Here is a 22,612-nt window from a genome sequence, read left to right as displayed (position 1 = left end):
ATTCGTTGCATAAGTTATATACATAATAGAATGGTCTATGATATGATGTTACAAATGGAAATCTATAAGGAAAATATGTTCGTTGACATCAGTTCTTTGCTATTTAAACACACATCATTTAATTGATTTTCAACATTTGAATCACTCTTGTCCTGTCTTCTGATATGATACATACATTTAACGTCTAATTTGTCAACTTCAGCGAATATTTTGTAACAGGTCTGAACAAATTATCACGACTTGACATATATTATATAATTTCAATATGTATTTTGATTTCATTCAATATTTTTATGGTTTTTTAAGTCAGTAAAACATTTTTATTTGTAGATATTGCACTTGAGAACTCAAGTGGTAAAATCTTTAAATCTCGATTCCATTAATACTGCAATTTATAAATAATTAAAAGTCAACCATCTGAAACAAAGTTTAAAAAAAAACCACAATAGAAACCTATTTGGAAAAGTTAAAACTTTAAAATTCCATTTTAAAATTGATGAGTATAGCATGATTAATTCAAAATTTATATTCAGACACAATTACATCTAAATTTGTGAAGAAGGAATTTAATCAACTGCTGAATATTTGAAATATAACGGAAATCTTCATAAGTGTACAACTATTTTCATTCGTCACAACTCGGCCGACTTCGTACCTCATCTACCTTACAGAAGGAGAGTAGCGGTGTCACCCGAGGGTTGCTGACTGCAACTATTTCAACATGGAAAAGAAGGAGACATCATACCTGTTCGCGCTGTCAATCATCATTACAGTAACATGTGTGGAACCAGTATATCCCTGTACATACCAGTGGAATGAAAAGCATAAGCTGGTCGCCAATTGTGAAAATCAAGGATTGACATCTGTGCCAAGGAATCTAAGTCGAGATATACAGGAGTTAATTCTTTCAAATAACTTGATAAACATACTAAAGAATAATTCATTCATCAATTATTCCAGTTTAGAAATCCTGAGTGTAAGCAAAAATAAAATATCTGATATTTATGAGGATGCGTTTGCAGGACTTAATTCGCTTAAAGTTTTAAAGGTAAATGACAATATGATTAACATCACAATTCTTCCAGCGGGTGTATTCAAACATCTTAATAATTTAGTTGCACTGGATATAAGTAGAAATAAAAAGCAATTGAATGAAAGCAATCGGTTTATTTATCCCGATGCCACATTTTCTAGATTGGAACGCTTGCAGAATCTTTCAATTGATCTATACATGTTCCCGGTATTTGGAAGAGGATTTATAAAACTTCACAATCTCACCTCATTAGATTTTCATAAATGTTATTTACGAAATAGCATTGGATTTAAGCTATTGAATTCAACCTTTGAAAACTTTTCATCAAATCTGAAAGAACTTTATATCAGAGGCTGTCGTCATCTTTTCCTAATGGAATATGGATTACTTGAACATTTTCCTAACTTAAAAGTTTTAGACTTGTCAAATTCGTACGTACACTTATATCAAGCATTGCGTATTCTCCATCCGTTTCAGAAAAAGAGCATGTCCGTTATAAACTTTCACCACATAACTGATAGTTCAATCAATGGAAATGATTTCCCGTTCTCTGTTGTTATAACAGAAGAATTAATGAAATATCTAAAAACTATTTGTATAGAATCATTGGACTTGTCGAAAACAGGAATCGTAGACTACCAAAAAAAATCTTTATTTTCGTTCGAGCAACCAAAGTGCTTCAAAACCTTTATCATGTCTGCTAATAGACTACCGGCAACGATTTCAGACCACTACTTTGAAGTAGTTGAGTTCATGAAACGTGCTGCTAATATAAAGGTCTACGATTTTTCATACCTAACTTCAGATTATCCTGATCCCGTTTATTTAAACGTTTACCATCCTGAAACTTTAAATCATTTTGAAGAAAGAATTCAAAACGTTTATTTTTCACCGGAAGTCAGTATTTTCCTTCCACCGTCTTTAGAATTTCTTCGATTTACTCACATTTCATCAGTCTTTAGTACAGCGTTTATCATATGCTCGAACACCTCGCTAAGATATCTTGATGTGTCATTTGGTGTCTACCAGCATTTTCCGAATGGGACAGACAGCTGTGGAAAGCAGTTGGAATACTTAGACATTTCAGGAAGTCCTAAGGCAATCATAACATTTCCAAGAATTCCCCTGCCAAAACTCGACATCTTAAAAATGGCACATGCACGCATAGACCAATTAATTTTAAAAGGTAAGGAATGGATGGTATTCAGAGCACCAAATTTGAGAAAAGTAGACATATCTTTCAATAATATTTGGACATTGGAGGAAACAGCTTTTGTAAATCAACCAAATATTACGCATTTAAACATGTCAAACAATCTTTTCAGGGCCATTCCGACTTTTGTTAGAAACCTACACAATTTGGAATATTTAAATCTTTCTAACAATTTGATTGTCTCTATTAATGATACCATGAGGCGTTGGCTGAATAATGTGTCTTCAAATCGAAAATTTGTCCTGGACTTGAGTAACAACGATTTGGTTTGTTCGTGTGATACGGTAGACTTCCTTTCGTGGATAGAGAATAAAAAAGAAATATTTTATAATTCTGACAATTATACATGTACGTATACAAAAGGAAATTTAAACGAACAAGTCCCATTAAAGAAAGTAATAAAAAAGAAAAAGGATTACTTCTTAAATTGTGAAAAAAATATGTGGCTTCTTCCTTTATGTATATCAGTTGGAAGTGCGTTTGGTATAGTTATACCTCTTTTTCTCCTTTATAACTATAGATGGAAAATAATTCTTTACGTGTATAGGAAAGTTAGGCGCGTTGTTGAGAACAATTTACATGAAAACTATATGTACGACGCATATGTTTCGTATGAGGATAGAAGCGTAACGTGGATACAAAAGTTTCTTCTCCCGAAAATTGAAGATGAATGGGGACTGAAAGTGTGTTTATATGATCGAGATATTCTTCCTGGGGATCTAACTGCAGATGCGAAAGCCGAATCCATTAAAGAAAGCAGACATTTTGTTTTCATCATTACTGAACATTTTACCGAAGGAAAATGGGGAAAATTTGAAATAGAAAGAGCAGTGTACGAAAAATGTACTACAAACCTGAGAAAAATAATTGTTATTTTGCAAAACATTCAAGTTAGGGACATTCCAGAGGAAATTGTGAAGATTTCAAATGATGTTTGTTTTATTGAATTACCATTGGATGAAGACGACATTTATGACAAAACAGATCACCAAAGCACCTGGCTAAAGTTAAAAGCTCTGTTTTATCTAAATTAGAAAACGTTTTATGTTTGCAACATTCTGAGTTTTGAGTTTGTTTTATAAATTTTAAAGTCGAAGTTCAACAGTCCTGAAACAATTAAATCAGTTGATAATTATTTTTACATCAGCTTCTGTTTAATTCGTGTTATTCTTTTTAAACGATTTGATGTGTTCTCATCTTGCGCACAACATAGAGTATTGTCTACCTATCATACAATGAGGTTCCTGTGACAGTTTCGAATAACAATTATCTCCCTTTAGCGATATGGTATATTAAAAAGATACACATGGACTTATAATAGTCTTTGTTCTGTATGCGATATTTTTGTCCTTTCGAATAAATGTGTTACTCAATTGGCATTATTTAGGTCTTCGGTATTTTTTTCTGATATAATGCATGTAATGGTTGTACTTATTTGTTAAGTCATTTTGGGCTACATGTATAGGGGTGGTTGGCTATAAAAGTACTATCATTTAATGTCGAATCTTGAAATTCGTAATGAAAGTATTTGAGATTCAGTAACTAGTAGACTTTTGCAGGATAAATGTAAATCATCTATTGAAAAAAAAATCGTTGTATTATTTCTATCTTGTTTGTCTTTTAAATGGTGACCGTGTTCGATAGATGTGTCTTATTTATGTTGATTCTTTCTTGGAAACATCTGTGCATCTTTGAATTGTATTTAAATTAGTGAAATGATCATACCATTCAAGTTATTTAACGTTAATAGTGGCTTGTAAATGACTCAATGATCTGAATCAAAGATGAGTAAGAGCCGGGTGCCGTTGTTTTGTTAATTGTAGATAATGATATCTTCAAGCTAATATTCAAAAATATTTTTACCACCATCATCTTATATTACATTTGGTTGATTAGTCGGTCATCAGAATCAAATCAAATTTGCAGGAAATCGTACACCTTACAGTATGCCTATGACATCATCCGTAAAAAGCACCAACACACAAGTGCAACTGTTGTAAAAAAAAGGTAACAATAATGGATTCACTTGTATGTTGGTTTATTTCTATTTATTGATTTTCTTTTATTAGATTTTTCCTTTTATTGATTTTCTTACTGTTGATGTGGCTGTTGAATATTTGGTACAATTAAAAAAAACTGATGATGTGATATAAGTGTCCTCTTTCCATGAGAGATCACATGAAGTGGATGTTAGCAACTATATGTCACAGCACGGCCTTTTAACAATGAACAAACCCATGCATATCATGTAGTAAGCTATTAAGGGCCCTAATATTACAAAACAAGTTTTGTCATTAGATTTAGGTGTTTATCAATATCCCAGCTTGAAATACTCTGTTAAGACAAAGTTGATTAGCATTGGATATGAAATTTTACATAGTGTTGCTTACAAATTGCAGGGTACTCGGTCTTTACGAAAAATTTGACGCAAGTTCATATACGATGATTATGTGTTAGAATATATCAATATATATGACGATTATTAGAAAGTTGATAAACGGCCAATCTGAAAACACATCACATGGTATGACATGTCATTGAATTCGAAACAAATAACACTCAATCTGGTTTCTAGTTCCTGTAATGAATGATACGGATTTTTAATTAGAAAGACGGACAGACACGCGGTGGATATAACAACATACCCCTCTCTTTTTTTTTTGGGGGGGGGGGGGGGGTATATAACAACAAAGGAAAACAAAATATGGCAAACAGGAACTAACGACGATCACTAAATTACAGGCTTCTGACTGGAGACAAGCATTTAATAGAAGCCAAAATGATACACCAAAAATATTTTATTGAGGCACCACACAAGCGTCCTTAATGTTGATCAACATCTTTTATTTACAGAATAGGGTTACTATTTGTCCCCTCCTATTTAGCTCAACAGGACCCAAAGGGTCCCGTGTGACCTTATGTCATTACTTGACGTCCGTTGTTGTCAGTCATCGTCGTTAATTATTTTAATGATCTTCACGTCTGAAACTACAGGGACTAATATTCCCAAACGTTAAATGAATGTTCCTTAGGGTATTTAGTTTATAAACTGTATCCGACATTTTGGCTAAAAAAACATGCAAGGGGGTCAAATGCAGTTTTGGGCTTATACCTAAAAAAACAACATTTAGAGCAGATCAGAAAGGATTAATGTGTGCAATATGTCAAGATCTATTTGACCTTTAACTTTCAGACGAACCGAACAACCTATTGTTGGACTGCTGCCACTAAATTGTTAATTTTAAGGAAATTTTGCAGTTTTTTGTTATTATGTTGAATATTATTGAATATAAATATAAACTGTAAACAGCGAAAATGTTCAAGTAAAATATACAAACAAACTTTATTCACAAAATTTGTCAACTAACAGCATAAAGACAATTTGTCACAATTTGATCGTCAAATGTGCTTGCCTTCCTTTACAAAAATCTTCTCCTTTAGAATTGATGAATCCATTTCAGCCAAATTTGGAATTAATGACTTACAGAGTATCTAGTATAGAATTTGTATTTCATTTGCATGTACGCCAAAAAAACATAGTCACTATGGCTATAATGGAACATGGGGTAAAATACATTTTTGGTAAGGAAGTTATGACTGACACAAAGAGCATTAAAATGGCATTTGAGGTCACTCATGAATATATATTGAAAAGTAAAAATTATCAATGATGACAGATTGAAGCACAGAATTACAGGTAAGCGATTCGGGATCTTGAGGTTTCAACTCAAAAACTATTTTAAAAAATAAAGAATGTTTTAATTATCGTTTCAAATTTTATTGTGTCTTACAGGAATCAAAATGTATATGAAGGTCGAGGTACAGTAAATGGGCTATTTTCTGCGACAGATTTTGGTGAAACTTTGAATACAACATTTATGCAAATCCATTAAATATATGTTGCATGTATTGAGATAATTTAAAAAGCACACGAAAGTAATGGCAGGCTACTATGCAAATAATCCATTGAGACAGACGCTGAAAAGTTTTAGTTTAAATTTGACATTTTCGCAAAAATTATGGCAAAAAGTTTAAGGAATTCAAAATGATAAACAAAAATATGAGGTGAGAGATTAAACAATAAACAAACAAAAAAAAAACAGTAAAAAATAGACGATACAGAGTTTGATATGGTTTCATTAACGTTCATTGCGAAAACGTCCGGACAAGCAATAAAAAAATACTATTGAAAACAATTCAAACGGGAAAACAAACGGTCTAATCTATATATAAAAAAAACAGAAACGAGAAACACTTATGAACCACATAAACAAACAACAACTACTGAACATCAGATTCCTGACAGGTGCAAAGAATTGCAGCGGGTTTAAACGTGTTAATGATACCAAACCTTCTCCCTTATCTAAAACAATAGTGTAACATTACAACATAGAAAGACACTTTGTCTGGATGTATAAGTTGAGGGTACCTGTTCTATTTATCTAATGTTTCTATTGTAATACCTCAGTATTAAAACTGAAGGTCCATCAAATATATGCGATATTATACATATCTTGTGGTATAATCGCCAATGAGACTGCACAATGAATTTGAAAAGTAGACCATTTCAATCCGGTGTTTCTTACAATATCGGTAAGAAACAAAACAAATACTTGCAAAAATAATTCTAAAACAATGATTGATATTAAAAATGAATATAAAAAGTGTAGTAATATATTGTTAAAGGTAGAATATATAAAGGAAATTAACGATTTATTATTTTTAAAGATATATAAATCAATATAATAATACATGGATTATGAGGGGAAGTAACCTAAGCCTGGAAGATGTGATCGCTATTTGGCCTTTTTTCTATGTGCATGCGTTCCTTATAACATTATTAGCCTTCGTTATGTAGGTTCCAATCGTTTTGCTTTCAGTGTTTTTTATCGGATATTTCTGTTTACTAAATGTCAAAAGCAGAAGAAATGAACCACATGTGTTTAGGGCATGGACCCCCCTTTTTCTGCACAGGCACTTGTCTCACTAAAAAAAATCCTAAATACCTTTATAAAACACAAGGTACTTAACTCGCGATTTAGAAAAATGACAGGAGGTGAGACGAAATTCCGTTAAATACCGATTTCTCTGCTGTCAACCCCACTTAAACTTGTCGTAAATCTAAATTGATTTAATTATATTCACAATCATGGTGTATTTATCATGCAAACTTTAGTTGTTGGAATTATCCGTAGCAATTCTACCAAAGTATGTCAATCGTAATTATTTCGTCTACCTACCGTGACAAAATTGGCAATACACGTCTCGCAGAAAATGATTATTTATAAAAATTGTTTCAGAAAAAAATGTTAGTTTTCGTAATAATATGAATAGAACTTATCCATTGTTATCATTCAGTTAGTAAAATTGGATAAGATACCGTGAAAAAAAATCGAACAAGTGTTATTTGTGTTAAAAAAAACCACTATGTCTAATAAGAGGGGGAGGGGGGCAAGGTGGGGTCCAATAACAGCAAAACAGCAAATTGATTTGGCTTAAAACAGATAACTAGGAATCAAAAGTGATAAAAACACTGATAATCGAGTAAATGAAAATCAATAACCGATAACAGTAAATCGGAAATATATAGATAATAACAGTTTAAACATCGTTAAAAGTATGTTGATTTATGTTTAATAACTGATCATAACTAAAATAAGAAAGCACCATTTGAAAGTTGACATGTAGACAATCAAAAGTTAACGGAATTTCATCGACACTTTAACGATCTTTAACCAAGGCTCCCTGTTGAAGGCCGTACATTGACCTATAATGATAAACTTTTTTTAAATTGTTATTTGGATGGAGAGTTGTCGCATTGGCACTTACACCACATCTTCCTATATACATGTATATATATATCTAACTAGTTACAAATTTTCCCATGATGTCAACGTCATTCAGACTCTCTCTTGAATTTGCGTATGAAATAAAAATATAACAAGATCAGATAACTCCGAGATTTTTTACTAATCACACACAAAACCTATTCTAGTTTTGTTTCCTTCAACTTTTTTCTGGATGAGAGATGTTAGCAAACTGTATGATAAAATTATTATATTATTTGTATTGGCACTGAATCTGGAATGACAGTAACCTTGAAGATATGAAATTTTGTAAGAATTAAACTAACGTGTTTAACAAAAAAATGATAGTAATAAATAGTAAAATCATATTTCTGAACTCCGAGGAAAATTCAAAAAGAAAAGTCCCTTATCAAATGGCAGAATCAAAAGCTCATACACACCACACGTATGGATAACAACTGTCATATTCCTGACGTTGTACACACTGACAGACATTTTTTTATGTAACTATGTATAATAACATATTTTTATGTTCTGATAATATATATTTATTTTGATTTTTTATATTCATTAACATATAAGTCATTTATATATGTATGTGTATTGAATGAGAATATATAATGTGTTATAGTATGATCGTCAAGGGCCCTTGATTGATTGGAAACAAAGAACTTTGAACTTTGTACGAGCTTTCAAAACATGACGAAACGTGAAGCTCCTATTTCGTAGCAATATTTATATTTCTAGCAATGTGCATCTATACATGTATTGCATTTGTGTTGCTTTTTACATACTTACATTCAAAGAAATTTTAAACTCACTGTCTCTGTCGGCTTGACTAAAACGTCAAGTGGATCGCGATCAGGACCCGACAAACAATAATAAAACAAAACATCGAACACAAAACATAAAAAGACCAGACGTGACCCATGTCCTCAGGTCCATAGAAAGTTTAATAATTGAGCCTATTACTATTTCTTTTGCTGGTACGACGACCATGACGACGTAGTTGGACTTATATTCTATTTCATTGTATTATCAGTCATGATCAGATTGTTATAAATCTTTTTTATTGGACTTTTGAATTCTTTATGAAATACATTCTCATATCATGATGTAATATACATATTTAAAAGAAATGAGATTTATAATCCTGGACTTTGAACTTAAAACAAAGTCTTTTAGGACGCGAAAAAATATTTTTATATCCTCCTGTTTCAATAGCGAGCCGGGAATGGTCACTAATTCTGCATATGAATTCTACATATGAGTACCATGAGGACATATGAGACGACGGCTTGTACTAAAGCCAGCTGAAAACATGTCTATGTTTGGTTGTTTTTTCAAAGGATTTTGCAACCGTACAGAGTCTGTATGAAAATATAGTATTCATTATACAATTGTTTTTACTAGTGGATTCATATCTTGTCTTCTGTAACCCAACTAATCCAGTTGTTATTCTCCGACTCACTACCTATCGCTACATTAACGAGATTACATTCACCGATAGAGGGCTCTGAATCATTCGAGTTGTGTCTTCTGTACATGTGACTCTCAATATAGGTTGTTCTGCTTCCATTCTTAATAAAGAAGTAAGACTTCTTTCACCAACGTTCTTTAATTTCCGTTGATTATTGTCATTCGTGATACATTGTAGGGATGTCCGCGATTGTAAACGACTTGTAAGGTGTCATGCTGAGAACTATGTTGACTTGTAAGGTGTCATGCTGAGAACTATGTTGACTTGTAAGGTGTCATGCTGAGAACTATGTTGACTTGTAAGGTGTCATGCTGAGAACTATGTTGACTTGTAAGGTGTCATGCTGAGAACTCCGTTGACCACACAGTATGTGAAGCAAACAGTTAAAAAACTATATTTGCTTTCCAGCTTTTCATTTGAATCATAATTTTTAAGAATAAAAAAAGTATTATTACAATAGATACTTATTTGTTGTTCATTGAATTTAAACATCCCCTGTCACTATTTGGTACCAAATTATAAACATTTGTGAGTCATCGTTCCTTTGTTTCTGTTGGACCAGGTCTCATTTGCAATTTTACGACATCTTTTGAAACGATCGATAATCCGATGAAAGTAACTCCGATGATCGTTACTCCGATGATATTAGCTCTGATGATCGTTACTCCAAAATGTAATCGTTTTTACATCAGTAACAAATCTTTCACGACTTGAATTCGAAGTTTACCAACTTCCTCCTGAAAACAATGCTGAATGTTCAATGAAAATATTAATTAGTCTTCCAATGTTCCTGTCTTTATAGGAAACGTAGCATAGCCACTGCCCTTGGAAGTATGTCATGTTCAAGGTCATTGGAACAAATCAGTAATGCATACAAATCTGGTTCGGCAATTTTGTTTCATCGATGAATAAATATTTCTTATAATCTAGATTTCTAAAAATGAAGTAATTGTTTCTTGGATTCTAGATTCCTTAAATTGACGTGAATGTTTCCTTTATTCATGATGCATTGAGATGACGTGATTTTTTTCTCATATCAAGAGAAAATTGTTCACAAGGAAATGCGGAAACCAATATATATTCAAGATATTAATTAAAAATATTTTATTACCCAATGTTCGATCGGTTGATATTATTTTGCAAGTGGTCGATTGGAAAAGTTATTGTTTCCACCAGGAGATTGTATCAATCTTCATTAGAATTTTAACAAATTGGTACATGTATCTTTTATCAAAATAGAAAAAAACGCATGTCCTGCTTCCCAATTATGAACTTCCCATTTCTATGTACAAAATGTAGCAACATTCCAGCAGCGCCTGCATACGGAGTATATATCTCCCAATTGATACGATATACCCGGGTTTGTATTTCCTATCATGATTTACTGGATAGAGGATTGCTACTCACAGGGAAGCTATTAAACCAAGAGTTCCAAATAGTGAAGTTGGAATCATTCCTACGTAAGTTATACGGACGCTTTCACAAGTTGGTTGACCGTTATCACAGATGATATCGGATATGTTCCTTATGTCGTGACTACAATACGCTTCCCTTTTTACGAATGTGAACTACCGAATTAGACCTACATGTTTTTACCGGATAATAATAACATAAGCAACACGAAGGATGCCAAATGTGGAGCAGGATCTGCCTACCCTTTCGGAGGACCTGAGATTACCCCCAGTTTTTGGTGGGGTTCCTGTTGCTTAGATTTTAGTTTTCTAGGTTGTGTCTTCTATTATTTGTCTGTTTGTCTTTTTATTTTTAGCCATGGCGTTGTCAGTTTATTTTCAATTTATGAGTTTGACTCTCAGTTCTCTGGTATCTTTAGCCCCCCTTGTTATGTATTATTGTAAGCTACGAATCTAAGGCTAGAAATGATAATTTTACCTTTTGATTTAATATAAACGAAAGGGTGAAAAAAGCTAGCTTTGGCTTTTCTTTATCTTAAATCTGGAAAAAAAATTTGCAAACTTGCTTTTATGTATACGATTGAAAACTGTGATTGGTCGGGTTGTTGTCTCCTTGACACATTTCCAACTCCCACTCTAAATTTTATACTTCTTATTTTGAAAATTGAAAATTACTTTTTGCACAATAGTACTTTTTTAACGACGTAAATTTAATAAACACACCATAAGCATTATTACATTTCAAAGTGGAAAAATGTATTGTCAGATTTTTTTCTTCAGAAACGTGAACAATTCGTCGACATTTAATTAAGTCTACTAAAACTTCGTCGATGTTAGCAAAGGACAAAGCCTTAAAAAAATAGAAACGTATTTCAATCACCTACTAACACCAAACAATGTATTGTACAAGTTTCAATCAATTCTGATTACAGGTCACTCAACTGTTCACCACTTTTATTACTATTAACTTTCATAAAAAAATATATATGAGCCATTGCTCCGTGTTGAAGACCGTACTTTGACCGATAACGGATTTTCTTTCACAAATGATTACATTCGTGAAAATTACATTATCACTCATATCACATCTTCTTATACCTATATAATATAATGACAAGTTCACATGCACTTATTTTTTTCAAAGGTCATTTGAGTATTGGCGCAATTTTCCTTATTTATAACGTCTTTAATATAGTGTTAGGTCAATTATTTGACATACTCAAATTCTGTGCTTCATGTACATCTACTTTTACAATGAGTGTTCCTGAGGAAAGGGGTTGACTGCTATCCAATCATATCACCGCTAATATAATCAAAGTTGTGTCTCAATGCCATAAAACATCGAGATCCTTTCTTAGAATCTTAGATCAACCAAACACTTTCAATTGGTGTTCAAATACGTTGTGTATTTACATTTTTGATGTTATCTAAGGATTGACTGCAATACTTTCCTGTCTATGAAGAAATAGCTTATATAAATGTGGTGCATAGTTAATAATGCACCACATTTTTAAGGTTATTTAGAATAGTCAGAAAAAAATATTTTAGTCACTTCTTTTGATTAAATTATAAATTCCATTTTTATTGAGTCAATAATGAAAATAAAAACGATGATGACGACGCGTTTCATGACAAAATTATGTCCAGTGAGCTCGTATACAAAATGTTTATTACATCTAAAATTAAACTATTTCTTCATAGACAGAAATAAAATATAACCTTAATCCACTTTTCGATATTATACTGTCTTTTGATGAGGAAAATATGTGGTTTTATTGACTTTTGAGAAACTGACTTTCACTGAGGCCAACGGCTGAAGTGAATATCAGTTTTTCAAAGGTCAATTAAACCACATATTTACCAAAACAAAAGACAGTTATGTTTTTATTCTATATTCCGAGAGAAATGTATGTAATGGATTTTTTTTTACCAAAACCAATTTTACATCAAACGTCTATAACCAAATGTTTACACGTAAAAGCACGCGACGTTCTGCGCGGTGAATATGCTTATTCATTCAAAATAACCCCTTGACTTTTAGCAATATGGAATAAACCCTTTTATATGTTCACCATTGCTATTTATGGACTTCTGATTTTTTAAACATCTAAAAATATTCATTGAAACAGAACCAAACACAGAAAATCAATACTATCAAGATTTTCTTTTAAGTTACATATATTAGTGGATAATTCTTAAAGAAAATTCAATATTAAATGATTCATTATTCTTGCCAAAAAATTCAATGATAGAACAAAGAATAACAAAACAAAAAGAAAAATATATATTCATATTGAAGATGGTATGGGTGTCTCCCTCCATCTTGGATTGTAAAAAACAGAGAACCAATTTTCCAGATTTTCTATCAAGTTAGCGATTGTTTCTGTTTTGAAAAAAAAATAAAATGGCATTTTAAGGGGAAAATGCACACTAAAACAGTGCATTTTCTTGAGGATTCTACATGGAATTTTCTTATTTGTATTTTAGCCGGAAAAAAACGTACGGTGACCCTATTTTTTCTTTCGATATTTTGAAAGCATTGTCTGAAAGCTATCTTTTCCTTAGGTATTTAACAATTCTATCATTTTGTTTAGTTTCTGATCACAAACATTTGGTGTATCAACTAAACTCAACTGTAAAGAATGAATTATCAAACATTTATCGTTAATCTGTTGGTATAGATGAGAACAAACAAGGGATATCGCGTGTCCGTGACTGACTTAAAGTACATACGCTTTAATTTCAATCTGGATTTGCAGAATTCATACTGTCATTTGATGAGGCCAAGCTGATTATAATATGGTGCACAGTTTTTCTCTTTTTTAAAAAACTGTTTCTTTTTTAATCCGTCCTGTTTTTACTTTTCTTTTAGTAAAGTCTACGTACACAGTAAATTAATAAGTGATCATAAGTAACGGGTACTTTTGGCATCGGTATCGGATTTGACTCGGAACTCGTTTATTATTGGCATTTTTGATTATATGGAAAATAATTGGTATTGGAATGCCACGGTGTAAATTCTAATATACCACCATTCACATTGTCCAATTTTGGGTAATATAAAAGTTTAAATTCTTTGTTTTTTTGTCGTTTTTACGACATGCCGGCTAATAAAACGGAACTCGTTATTTTAGTTTAGTATAGATATAGGTTACAGGTACTATTTTAATCGGTATCGCATACGACCTGGAACTTGTTAATCATTGGTGTTATTGACTATTTGGAAAAAAAAGACCTGGAATGAAGAAGGATTTGTATAGTAAAATATTACATTACCAATTCTTGAATGGAGTCGTTTTTAATCACCACTATTTTCCTCATTTGGTTATAAACCGGTAAAAATTTTAATTATTCGTTATTACGTCATCCATTTTTGTATGGAGTTTGAAGGGGCGGATTGCATTTGCGCCAATTTTAAAAAATTACAATCTTTCATTTGCGTCACAAGGTTATATTTCATTTGCGCAAAAAAATAAAAACTTCATTTATAGCTCAGCAATAACGGGACCGTTAAATATTCATTTCTCTTAAAGGTTAATATTTACAGTATTTCTCTGGATAATGGAATGAGTTCAATGCCGCACTCATTTCTGAAGCTGAGAGACACTAAAGCTTATAATTAAATGTCGTGTTCAAATGTTCGAGATGTCACGATGGACATTTTCAATTTAGACATAAAACAGTGTGTAATATTTGATGACAACACTTATAGCTTATTATCAGATCAAACGTTCTTAAAATGGAGTCTAAGTCGTGTATTGGTACCACAAATAAATTAAACCTTGCAAAGCCAGTATAACAACAGAAATGGACTGCAGTTCATGAGAAAAGGACTATCTTTTTTTTTTATCAATATGGTATGCACTTGAGAGGAGGAATTTTACAGACATGAATACATCAGGGCTGTCGCTTACTACTTTGGTACAAGGGTAGACGTATAACTTTACAATAATGTATCATGCTTAGAATAACTCTAGTGTAAACTGTTTTCTGGATTAGAAGCAACACACACAATGAGGTCTTCTCGTTTTATAGTATAGATGCATAATCCCTGACATTTTTCTTGTTATTTTGTATACTGAATTCCTAAAATGTTCACTGATATATTTATTTCCATATTATACACATTGACTAATATATTTACATTCAACGTTCAAATATATAGACTTAATGTTAAAGGTGTCTAGGTACGAGATATATGAAGAGTTTATTAAACGTATTTCATTTGTTCAAAATTTAATAAGAGTGAAATATCAAAATAATAGTTTGCTTATAGCAGCTATTATGATTCAATTTTGTCAACATAGAAACATTGATGATGACAAATTATAATTATAAATCGACCTAATTGAATCCGCATTTATGTGAACTTCAATGTGGCACATTAGTTTGGGATTATTAACGCATGAAATGTGCATGCTCATTTATTTCAAGGAAAATAATGTCAACATTGAAAGTGAAACAAAGGTTGAAAATTTGATTGCCTGATTCTATCCTCATAAAATATTTCTAATACCGGTAAAAACGAAAATTAACCTTTTATCTTTGATTTGAAATTATTAAACAGACATAGTCTGTGTTTGTCTCTAATATTTAATTAACTGTGCATTTGTATTCAGATATCGCAGATCAAATTTATTCGTTCATTGTATAATCATACGTTTTTTGATTGAGTTAAGTCTGCTAATTGATATTTTATCGTATGTTTTTCTATGTTGTGATGTTATGCTATTGTTTCAGAAAAAGTGAGAAGGTTTGGATCCATTAAAACGTTAAATCCCGCTGCAAATGTTTGCACCTGTCCTAAGTCAGGAATCTGATGTACAGTAGTTGTCGTTTGTTTATGTAATATATACGTGTTTCTCGTTTCTCGTTTTGTTTATATAGATTAGACCGTTGGTTTTCCCGTTTGAATGGTTTTACACTAGTAATTTTGGCTCCGTGTTGAAGGCCGTACTTTAACCTATAATGGTTTACTTTTTTAATTGTTATTTGGATGGAGAGTTGTCTCATTGGCACTCACACCACATATTCCAATTAACCTATAATCCAATTCCACGAGTTCGCTGCTATCTATTGATATCTATATTTATATTTATATTTAAATTTATATCACTTTTATGACCATCTGAGGTCTTCGGAGTTCAACATAATAGTTAATTAGATTGCATTCAGACTTTTTATAATACGGATAACTGTTTTACAATTTTCACAATCAAATATGAGAATTTGAGTTTTAAATTTGACAGCTAGTGCCCCTTTAAGAAATATTCGTTGCATTAATTATATTCATAATAGAAAATGTCTATCATTATTTCCCAAAAGGACATCTCTTATAAGGAAAAAAATGTTCGCTGACATAAGTTCTTTGAAGTTCAAACACAAAATTCAATTGATTTTCAACTTTTTAATCACTCTCTATATGCCATCATATGTGATACTCGCATTTAAAGTCTAGTTTTTCAACTTCAACGTCGAGTATTTCGTTACAGATCTTAAAAAATTATCCTGACTTGACATATATTATATAATTTCAATATGTTTTTGGATTTCATTCAATACTATTTTTTTAAATCAGTAAAAGTTTTTGATTTGTAGATATTGCACTTGAGAAATCAAGTGGTAAAATGGTTAAATCGTGATTCATTAGAATACTTCTATTTATTAAGCATTCAAATTCATCCATCTGAAACACAGTTCTAAAAAAACCCATAACAAACCCCTTTCTGAAAAAGTTTAACTTCAAACTTTCATTATACATTAATGAGTATAGTATGATTAATTCAAAATCTATATTCTAGCACAATTACATCAAAATTGTGAAGAATAGAATTAATCAAATGCCGAATAATTGAAATAAAACGGAAATCCTTGTAGGCGAACAGCAATTTAACATGAAAACAAAGGAGACAACATCCCTGTGCGCTCTGTCGATCATCATAACAGTAACATTTGTAAAACCAGTATTTCCCTGTACATACAAGTGGAATGAAAAACTTAAGCTGGTCGCCAATTGTGAAAACCAAGGATTGACATCTTTGCCAAGGAATCTAAGTCAAGATATACAGGAGTTAATACTTTCAAATAACTTGATAAACATACTAAAAAATAATTCATTTATCAAATATTCAAACATGGAAAGGCTGATTTTAAGCAAGAATAAAAAAAAAGCATGAGGATGCCTTTGTAGGACTTAATTCGCTTACAGTTTTGAAGGTAAATAATAATTTGATCAACATCACAATTCTCCAAGAAGGAGTATTCAGACATCTTAGTAATTTAATTGCACTGGATATAAGTGAAAATAAAAAGCAATTGAATGAAAGCTATCAGTTTATTTATCCCGATGCCACATTTTCTAGATTGCAGCACATGCAGAATCTCTCAATTGATTTATACATGTAATCTGTATTCGGTAGAGGATTTATAAAACTTCACAACCTCACCTCATTACATTTTCATAAATGTTATTTGCGAAATAGTATTGGATTTAAGCTATGGAATTCAACCTTTGAACATTTTTCGTCAAATCTGAAAGAACTTTATATCAGAGGCTGTCGTCATCTTTTCAAAATGGAATATGGAATACTTGTTCATTTTCCTTACTTAAAAGTTTTAGACTTTTCAAATTCGTACGTACACTTATATCAAGCATTGCGTATTCTTCATCCATATCAGAATAAAAACATGTCCGTTATAAACTTTCACCATATTACCGATAGTTCAATCAATGGAAATGATTTTCCTTACTCTGTTGTTATAACAGCAGAAATGATGAAATATATAAGAACTATTTGTATAGAATCGTTGGACTTGTCGAAAACAGGAATCGTAGATTACCAGAAAAAATCTTTATTCTCGTTTGAGCACCCAAAATGCTTCAAAACCTTTATTATGTCTGCCAATAGACTACCGGCAACGATTGCAGACCACTACTTTGAAGAAGTTGCATTCATGAAACTTGCTGGTAATATGACGGTATATGATTTTTCATACCTAACTTCAGATTATCCTGATCCCGTTTATTTAAACGTATACCATCCGGAAACTTTGGATCCTTTTGAAAAAAGAATTCAAAACGTTTATTTTTTCACCGGAAGTCAGTATTTTCCTTCCACCGTCTTTAGAATTTCTTCGATTTACTCATATTTCATCAGTCTTTAGTACAGCGTTTATCATATGTTCGAACACATCGCTAAGATATCTTGATGTGTCATTTGGTGTCTACAAGCATTTTCCGAATGGGACAGACAGTTGTGGAAAGCAGTTGGAATACTTAGACATTTCAGGAAGTCCTAAGGCAGTCATAACATTTCCACAAATTCTCCTTCCAAAACTCGACATCTTAAAAATGACACATGCACGCATAGACCAATTAATTTTAAAAGGTAAGGAATGGATGGTATTTCAAGCACCAAATTTGAGAAAAATAGACATATCTTTCAATAAAATTTGGACATTGGAGGAAACAGCTTTTGTAAATCAGCCAAATATTACGCATTTAAACCTGTCAAATAATCTATTCAGGGCCATTCCTACCTTTGTTAAACACCTACACAAATTGGAATATTTTAATCTTTCTAACAATTTGATTGTTTCTATTAATGATACCATGAGGCGTTGGCTGGATAATGTGTCTTCAAGTCGAAAGTTTGTCCTGGACTTGAGTAACAACGATTTGGTGTGTTCGTGTGATACGGTAGACTTCCTTTCGTGGATAGAGAAAAAGAAAGAAATATTTTATGATGCTGACAATTATACATGTACATACACAAAGAAAAGCGAACAATTTCCGTTAAAGAAAATAATAAAAAATAAAAAATAAATACTTCCTATATTGTGAAATAAATATGTGGCTACTTCCTTTATGTATATCAGTTGGAAGTGCGTTTTGTATATTCATACCTCTTTCTCTGCTTTATAACTATAGATGGAAAATAATTCTTCACATATAGAAAAGTGAGGCGCGTTGTTGAGAACAATTTACATGAAAACTATATGTACGACGCATATGTTTCTTATGAAGACAGAAGCATAACGTGGATTCAAAAGTTTCTTCTCCCAAAAATTGAAGATGAATGGGGACTGAAAGTGTGTTTATATGATCGGGATATTCTTCCTGGGGATCCAACTGCAGATGCGAAAGCAGAATCTATTAAAAAAAGCAGACATTTTGTTTTCATCATTGCTGAACATTTTACCGAAGGGAAATGGGGAAAATTTGAAATAGAAAGAGCAGTGTACGAAAAATGTACTACAAACCTGAGAAAAATAATTGTTATTTTACAAAACATTCAAGTTAAGGACATTCCAGAAGAAATTGTGAAGATTTCAAATGATGTTTGTTTTATTGAATTACCATTGGATGAAAACGACATTTATGACAAAACAGATCACCAAAGCACCTGGCTTAAGTTACAAGCTCTGTTTGATCTAAATTAGAAAACTAGAAATTAGAAAACGATTTATGTTTGCAACATTCTGAGTTTTGAGTTTTTTTTACAAATTTTAAAGTCGAAGTTCAACAGTCCTGAAACAATTAAATCAGTTAATAATTATTTTTACATCAGCTTCTGTTTAATTCGTGTTTATTCTTTTTCAATTTCAATTCGATTTGATGTGTCCTTATCTTGCGCATAACATAGAGTATTGTCTACCTATCATACAATGAGGTTGCTGTGACAGTTTCGAATAAAAAATATCTCCATTTAGCGATATGGTATATTAAAACGATATACATTGACTTATTATAGTCTTTTTTGTGTATCCGATATTTTTATCCTTTCGAATAAATGTGCTACTCAATTGGCATTATTTTGATCTTCGGTATTTTTCTGATAAATGGTTGTACTTATTTGTTAAGTCATTTTGTGCTACATGTATAGGGGTGGTTAGCTAAAAAAGTACAAGCATTTGATGTCGAATCTTGAAATTTGCAATGAAAGTATTTGAAATTCAGTAACTAGTAGACTTTTTGCAGGGTAATTTTAAATCATCTATTGAAAAAAAAAGTTGTATAATTTCTATTTTGTTTGTCTTTTAAATAGTGACCGTGTTCGATAGGTGTGTATTTTTTATGTTGATTCTTTCTTGGAAGCATCTGTGCATCTTTGAATTGTAATTAGATAGAATGATCATCTCATTCAAGTTGTTTCACGTTAATAGTGACTTGTAAATGACTAAATGAACTGAATCAAAGATGAGCAAGAGCCGGGTGCCGTTGTTTTGTTGTAGATAATGATATCTTCAATATAAAAAAAAAGATGTGGTATTATTATCAATGAGACAACTATCCACAAAAGAATATTAGAAAATAAATCTACCACGATTATCTTATCTTAAATTTGGTTGATAAGTTGGTCATCATAATCGTATCAAATTAGCAGGAAATCGTATACCTTACAGTATGCCTATGACATCATCCGTAGAAAGCACTAACATGCAAGTGCAACTGTTGTAAAAAAGGGTTACAATTATGGATTCACTTGTATGTTGATTTATTTCTTTTTATTGATTTTCTTTTATTTAATTTTTCCTTTTATTGACTTTCTTACTGTTGATGTGGCTGTTGAATATTTGGTACAATTCACAAAAAATGATGATGTGATATAAGTGTCCTCTTTCCACGAGAGATCACATGAAGTGGATGTTAGCAACTATATGTCACAGCACGGCCTTTTAACAATGAACAAAAGCCATGCATATCATATAGTAAGCTATTAAGGGTCCTGATATTACAAAACAAGTTTATCATGACATTTAGGTATTTATTAATATCCCCGCTTGAAATATTCTGTTTAGACAAAGTTGATTAGCATTGGATATGTAATTTCACATAGTGTTGCTACCAAATTGCAGGGTACTCGGTCTTTACCAAAAAAATTGACGCAGATTCATATACGATGATTATGTGTTAGGCTATATCAAAATGACGATTATTAGAAAGTTGATAAACGACCAATCTGCAAACACATCACATGGTATGACATGTCATTGAATTCGAAACAAATCACACTCAATCTGGTTTCTAGTTCCTGAGATGAATGATACGGATTTTTCGTTAGAAAGACGGACATACACGCGGTGGCTATAACAATATACCCCTCCTTATGTGGGGGTATAACAACAAAGGAAAACAAAATATGGCAAACAGGAACTAACGACGATCACTAAATTACATGCTTCTGACAGTAGACAAGAATTTAATAGAAGCCAAAATGATACACCAAAAATATTTATTGAGGCAGCATACAAGCGCCCTTAATGTTGATCAACACCTTTTATTTACAGAATAGGGTTACTATTTGTCCCCTCCTATTTAGCTCAACAGGACCCCATGTGATTTTATGTCATTACTTGACGTCCGTCGTTGTCAGTCATCGTCGTTAATTATTTTACTGATCTTCACATCTGAAACTACTGGGACTAATATTCACAAACGTTAAATGAATGTTCCTTAGGGTATCTAGTTTATAAACTGTATCCAACGTTTTGGCTAAAAAAAACATGCATGGGGATCAAATGCAGTTTTGGGCTTATACCTAAAAACACAACATTTAGAGAAGATCAGAAAGTGGTTATGTGTGCAATATGTCAAGATCTATTAGACCTTTAACTTTCAGACGAAACGAACAACCTATTGTTGGGCTGCTGCCACTAAATTGGTAATTTTAAGAAAATTTTCCAGTTTTTTTGTTATTATCTTGAATATTATTGAATATACATATAAACTGTAAACAGCGAAAATGTTCAAGTAAAATCTACAAACAAACTTTATTCACAAAAATTGACAACTAACAGCATAAAGACAATTTGTCACAATTTGATCGTCAAATTTGCTTGACTTCCTTCACAAAAATCTTCTCCTTTAGAATTGATGAATGCATTTCAGCCAAACTTAGAATTAATGACTTACAGAGTATCTAGTATAGATTTTGTATTTCATTTCCATGAACGCAAAAAAAAAACCCAACATAGTCACTATGGCTATATTGGAACATGGGGTAAAATACATTTTTGTAAAGAAGTAATGACAGACGCAAAGAACATTAAAATGGCATTTGAGGTGACTCATTAATATATAATAAAAAGCAAAAATTATCAATGATGACAGATTGAAGCACAGAATTACAGGTAAGCAATTCGGGATCTTGAGGTTTCAACTCAAAAAACTATTTGAAAAAATAAGGAATGTTTTAATTATCGTTTCAAATTTTATTGTGTCTTACAGGAATCAAAATGTATATGAAGGTCGAGGTACAGTAAATGGGCTATTTTCTGCAACAGATTTTGGTAAAACTTTGAATACAACATTTGTGCAAATTCATTAAATATATGTTGCGTGTATTGAGATAATTTAAAACGCATACGAAAGTAATGGCTTGCTAATATGCAAATGATCTAGTACCAAAGTCAGGGCAGGCTACTATGCAAATGGTCCAGTACCAAAGTCAGGGCAGGCTACTATGCAAATAATCCATTGAGGCAGACGCTGAAAAGTTGTTTAAATTAGACATTTCGCAAAAATTACAGCAAAAAGTTTCAGGAATTCAAAATGATAAACAAAAATATGAGATAAGAGATTAAACAATAAACAAAAACAAAACAAAAAACAGTAAATAATAGACGATAAAGAGTTTCATACGGTTTCATTAACGTTGATTGCGA

The 22,612-nt window shown here is 31.8% G+C and overlaps 1 protein-coding gene and 1 pseudogene across 1 annotated transcript; both read left to right on the top strand.

The window, feature by feature from the left end:
- Positions 1-575: 575 nt before the first annotated feature.
- Positions 576-3,404, top strand: LOC134723392 (toll-like receptor 4). Its single transcript, XM_063587007.1, has one exon. The coding sequence runs from the start codon at positions 722-724 to the stop codon at positions 3,278-3,280; it is 2,559 nt and encodes an 852-aa protein (XP_063443077.1). The 5' UTR covers positions 576-721; the 3' UTR covers positions 3,281-3,404.
- Positions 3,405-16,839: 13,435 nt separating this feature from the next.
- On the top strand, positions 16,840-19,387 carry LOC134722675 (toll-like receptor 4; annotated as a pseudogene).
- Positions 19,388-22,612: the final 3,225 nt, after the last annotated feature.

This window comes from Mytilus trossulus, chromosome 6 (assembly GCF_036588685.1).
Source record: "Mytilus trossulus isolate FHL-02 chromosome 6, PNRI_Mtr1.1.1.hap1, whole genome shotgun sequence".
NCBI classification, from domain to species: Eukaryota; Metazoa; Mollusca; class Bivalvia; order Mytilida; family Mytilidae; genus Mytilus; species Mytilus trossulus.
This window is presented reverse-complemented; position numbering and strand designations above follow the sequence as displayed.

Excerpts from the sequence above, each read along its gene's own strand:
- LOC134723392 (XM_063587007.1), top strand. The coding sequence starts at position 722 with ATGGAAAAGAAGGAGACATCATACCTGTTCGCGCTGTCAATCATCATT.